Source organism: Mustela nigripes, chromosome 11 (genome assembly GCF_022355385.1).
Source record: "Mustela nigripes isolate SB6536 chromosome 11, MUSNIG.SB6536, whole genome shotgun sequence".
NCBI classification, from domain to species: Eukaryota; Metazoa; Chordata; class Mammalia; order Carnivora; family Mustelidae; genus Mustela; species Mustela nigripes.
In genome coordinates this window covers 36,726,730-36,731,759 of record NC_081567.1, presented here as the reverse complement: position 1 = coordinate 36,731,759, position 5,030 = coordinate 36,726,730, and the positions used below count along the sequence as shown (strand labels likewise).

The 5,030-nt window shown below is 41.3% G+C and overlaps 1 protein-coding gene across 2 annotated transcripts in view; it reads right to left on the bottom strand.

Annotated features, from left to right (window-relative positions):
* Positions 1-612: 612 nt before the first annotated feature.
* The window catches only part of ZNF200 (zinc finger protein 200), a 13,745-nt gene continuing 9,327 nt past the window's right edge, over positions 613-5,030 (bottom strand). For both annotated transcript variants that reach the window (XM_059415519.1, XM_059415520.1), the window contains exon 5: positions 613-4,160. In XM_059415519.1, the coding sequence (XP_059271502.1) occupies positions 3,409-4,160 (752 nt within the window). In that variant the 3' untranslated portion in view covers positions 613-3,408. The remainder of the gene's footprint in view (positions 4,161-5,030) is intronic.

Here is a 5,030-nt window from a genome sequence, read left to right as displayed (position 1 = left end):
AATATTCTATAAATGTTCAGTGAAGTGTTGGAATTGAAGGTGAAACTGGAGTGAGCTCAAGAGAGAATGGAAACAAGAGGGGTGCCTGGTTGGTTCAGTCGGTTAAGCACTTGCTCATGATCCTGGAGTCCTGGGATTGCGTCCTGTATCAGGCTCCCTGCTCAGCAGAGTCTGCTTCTCCCCCTGCCTCACCGTGTTCTCTCTTAAATAAATAAAAGCTTTTTTAGAAAGAGAGAGAACGGTAAGAGAGGATGAGACCCACCCTGCCAATTAAGATAAAAGCCTTGTTTTTTATTAGCTATATAATATTCTACATAGTTATCCATTTAGGTTGGATTTTTCAGTATTAAAATGTTCTATTTTTCCTTGTGTTGAAAACATAAATTGATGGACACACAGTGATAATTTTTTTTAACATTGTCACACTAGATGGATGCTATTATTCCCCTTTGGCCAAGCCAAATATTTACACACACACACACACACACACTGCTCATTTAATACACCTACAATGACATTTTTATTCTTTAAATTTATAATTCTTAGATTACTAGTAAGCCTGAAGATTCTTTCATACTTCCTGTAGCCATTCCAGTGTATCTTTAAGTTGTGTTCATGTCTTCTTATTGGAAAAGCCCCTTGCTGCCCCCATTCCTCCTCTATCTCACCCATCTGGTCTGTTTAAAGACCACTTGCCCAGAGTCCTCTCTGGAAAACCCACCTGTAACTCTCTCCTAGAATCCTTCCCTTCCTAGCACTTGTGAATGTGAAGCTGTATAGGTAGTTTTGATTTTTTTTTTAAAGATTTTATTTATTTATTTGACAGAGAGAAATTACAAGTACACTGAGAGGCAGGCAGAGAGAGAATGAAGCAGGCTCCCTGCTGAGCAGAGAGCTGAAGCGGGACTCGATCCCAGGACCCTGAGATCATGACCTGAGCCGAAGGCAGCGGCTTAACCCACTGAGCCACCCAGGCACCCCTAGGTAGTTTTGATTTTAATGAATTCCTATCTCCCGTCCCCCGCCTCCCACCCTAAGAAACTCCCCTGGTATGTTGCTTCCTTTTATAGCCTGGGGCCTTGTGCTGCATCTTTGTTGGATGCTGTCTTCTGTTTGCAGTTGCTACTGGACTTGGTTATTGGGGCCTTCAGATGTTCTAAGTGAGACTCAATGCTCTATTGGAAAAGCATTCATTGTTGTGTGCTTACTGTTTTTCGTTAACTGGTTGTCAGCTCTGTATTGAGCACTTATTCATCTAACACCTTCCCAGTGCACTCCTGTTTGGGGACGCTGACCCTGGGCATCATGCTCTGAGCTCAAGGGCAGAAGTAAGGAACATTCTGTTCCAGACCCTCTGGGATCCAAGGGGTAGGTGCAGGGAAGTCAGGTGGCCCAGGCCCCACCCTGGGGACAATATTTGCCAGTGCCTTTGACTGCACGGGTCCTCATCTGCACCACAGCCCAGGGCACTGAGGGCACTTCCTGGAGTGGGGAAGGAGTTTGTGTCGTCAGAGTATCACACACCCACAGGCCTCGAGGACTGTGTAGTCAGACCATTTCACAGGGGACAGAAGACTCTTCTGCACGGACCCCACCCTCTCCAGTCTCTGCCTGGCAGCCAATTAGCCTTTGTTTTCCAGGTGTGATAACCAACCAAACCCCAGTCTTCTCAAGACAGAACAACACGGCTGGCAGCCAGTTTTGTCCCTGGTTTTAAAGGGTTTTGTAGGCTCGAAATACAACATTAATAAAGCACAGTTTTATGTGTAGCCTTTAAGTGTTTGAATTAGGACTCAGGACTGAACTGTACCATCAAAGGTCCTCTTTTAGTATGCTTTGAACCAAAACAAAGCTTAGACCTACATGTTTAAAAAATAACAAAAAAGAACAAAACTATTACTTGTGGGTGGTATAATTTTGAACCACAAATTGAGAAACTGAGAAATTACTGAAAATTAACAACATTCATCAATTAGGTGGCTAGTTTCACAAATATATAATTAAAAATAACTCCTATGTAAGAACAATAATCAACTAGAAAAATACAATGAAAAAACTATTTACAATAACAAAATTGTATAGAACTTACATGAAGAAAATTGGAAAAATGTACTCAGGAATATAATACTTGAGTAAATGGAAAGGTATGTTTCTGGATGGGAAACAAAATTTATAAAGCTAACAAGTTTCCCCAGTTTACAGGATTAACCTATTTCCATCAAAATACCAATGTAAAACTTTAGGAAACCTAAAAGAAAAGCAAAAACTGATCAAGAATCGTTAAAGTAACACACCACAGGATCGGTCCCTTGAAGGCACCGCTGGCCTTGCCTCTGGGCAGACAAGTCAGGAAAGTGGGTATCAGGTCAAAGAGAAAAAGTATCCACTACAGTGGAGACACTAGAGTCTTGTCTCCTTGAGGGGCAGTGTGAGCTAGCCACTGGAGACCCCTGCTAAAAATAAAACACTCTTATGAGGTAGTGACCACCCATTGCCAAGGGTCTGATGACTGCCTGGAGGGGTATTAAGCACACGGTAAGGTTAATGACCAGTCATGGGTCTAAGCCAATGTCTTCTTCTTCCTCTTCAGGCTCTTGGATTTCCTTTGTAGGCAGGTTTTCTTCTTGGCTCATCAGAGGGACCAGATTCTGAAGAGCTTTTCCAGTAGCGGGGCTGGGTGGATGGGCCTAAGCGATCTGAACTTCTCTTGGCAATGGAAAGGCAAGAGAGAGCTGTCTGAGCAAGAGCCGGACGGAACATAGTAAGAACAGTAGACACTTTAAAAGTATGTTGTGAAAAGTATTCCTGTGAAAGTCACTTTTCACTACAAAATGCAAATGTTTAGATCATGTAAAAATGATAGAGTAAGTCTTTGACATTCAATTGCTGTATTTTCCTATATTCAAAAGTAAACAATCCCTTTCAACACTCAAGCTTTAACAGGGTATTCTGAGGTTATGTGAATTGCTAGTAGAAGCTATTGGCTTAACAAATCAGTAGTTTGGTTCTTTCAGGGGAACACAGTTCCAGGTAAGGACCTTTGCATTATTTTTTTTCCTGTAGCATGAATTCCTACGCAGGGGGAGGGGAATGATATACTTCCATACGCATTGAGTCACTGCTCACCTTGCTGGTGAGTGGCCTTCAGACTCATATTCGAGGCCATTGTGGGAAAGGGAACTGTGGCCTATACAATGTTGTATAAGTTCACAGAAGAAAGCTCCTTTATCTGGAAAGTGTGGATGCTAACTGAGGTATAGCCTTTGAGGATGTTTTCTTCCCTGTGAATTTTCTAAAAATTGGAGGTTTTAGCCAAGATGGGTATTTATCCAATTTTGGCTTTAATGAGGTTTTCCCATTTCTGCATCTTTTCTGACAGCCAGGGAATTCAGTTCCTTATGAAACATTTCAGGTTGAGGCAGGATCATCAGACCTTTCTTGATCCCATTTCTGCTTTCGGGTCTTACATGCTGAGTGGGTTTTTTCATGCCGGGTGCAGTTGGACAGCCGACCAAATCTTCTCCCACATTTTTTGCAACTGTATGGCCTTTCAGCCTCATGACTCTGCAGATGAAGCACAAATTCTTTGTTCTCTGGGAAGGTTTTCCCACATTCTGGACACTTAAATATCTTCTCCCTTATATGGATTCCTTCATGGCGACTCCGATGAGAGTTTTGACGAAAGTTTTTCCCACACTGAGAACATGAATAAGGTTTCTCTCCTGTATGGATTCGCTCATGTTTATTAAGGTTTGTTTTATGATTGAAGCTTTTCCCACAGTGACTACAGTCATAGGGTTTTTCTCCAGTGTGAGTCCTCTGGTGGGAAATAAGGTAAGAACTTTCATTAAACTGTTTCCCACACAGTGGACAAGTGTACCATCTTCTTGTTCTCCGATTTCGGGTAAGTGCAATCACATTGATATCCACATATTTTGAGAGTTCCTCTAGTGGAGTATCATTTTCAATGGTAACTAGAAGATTTCTCATTTTCCTTTGCTTGGGAATAGATGTATTTAGTCTGTCTTTATGGCAATATGGAGATTCCTCAGAGACCACAGAACGATCTACTTCATCACAATCTGCAATCTCTTCTCTATGATCTTCATTCTCTATGGTTTCTTTCTGAAGATCTTCACTCTCAAGATTAACATCATTGGCTGTGGAAACAATGAGAATTTAGTAACTTTTGAGGGATATGACACCAGGCAAGCAAAAACAAGTTAGATTTCTTATCAAAAAATAATCTTGAGGGATGCCTGGGTGGCTCAGTTGGTTACGCCGCTGCCTTTGGCTCGGGTCGTGATCCCAGGGTCCTGGGACCAAGTCTCACATCAGGCTCCTTGCTTGGCGGGGAGCCTGCTTCTCTCTCCACCTCTGCCTGCCTGCCACTCAGCCTGCTTGTGCTCTCTCTCTCTCTGACAAATAAATAAGATCTTTAAAAAAAAAAATCTTGAGTGTCAGAAATCTGAGGACTAGCAAATAATCATTATCAACACTCCTTTTCCGCTCTTATTGTGGGTGATATATATAACTGATAAATCTTACTATGCAATATGAGCACACAGCCCCCCCCCTTTTTTTAAAAATGAAATGAGTGGGACTACACTGAAAGATTTCATGTTTGCTTTCTGAATAGGCAGTAATTACTCAACAAGTGCATATTGATCTTATTATATTCTATGTAGAGCAGTGAGCTAAGGACCAAGGGATGAAGGACATAAATATTAAAGGATACCACTCATACTCTTTTGGAGGCTAGTAACTGAACAGTGAGGTGAGTTATTTCACTACATTTATTACTATCATATTACAGGATTCGATAATACTGTATATAATATCCTATATAGTGAAAAACTGGAAACAATTCAAATGACCAGAAAATAATTAAGGCATATCACATTCACTCAGCTGGTGATTATTTGGGCATTACAGTGATGACCAGAAATAATAAAACTAAAGTATGATGGGAATCAATGTGGTGATGACCAGAAATAATAAAACTAAAGTATGATGGGAATCAATGTGGT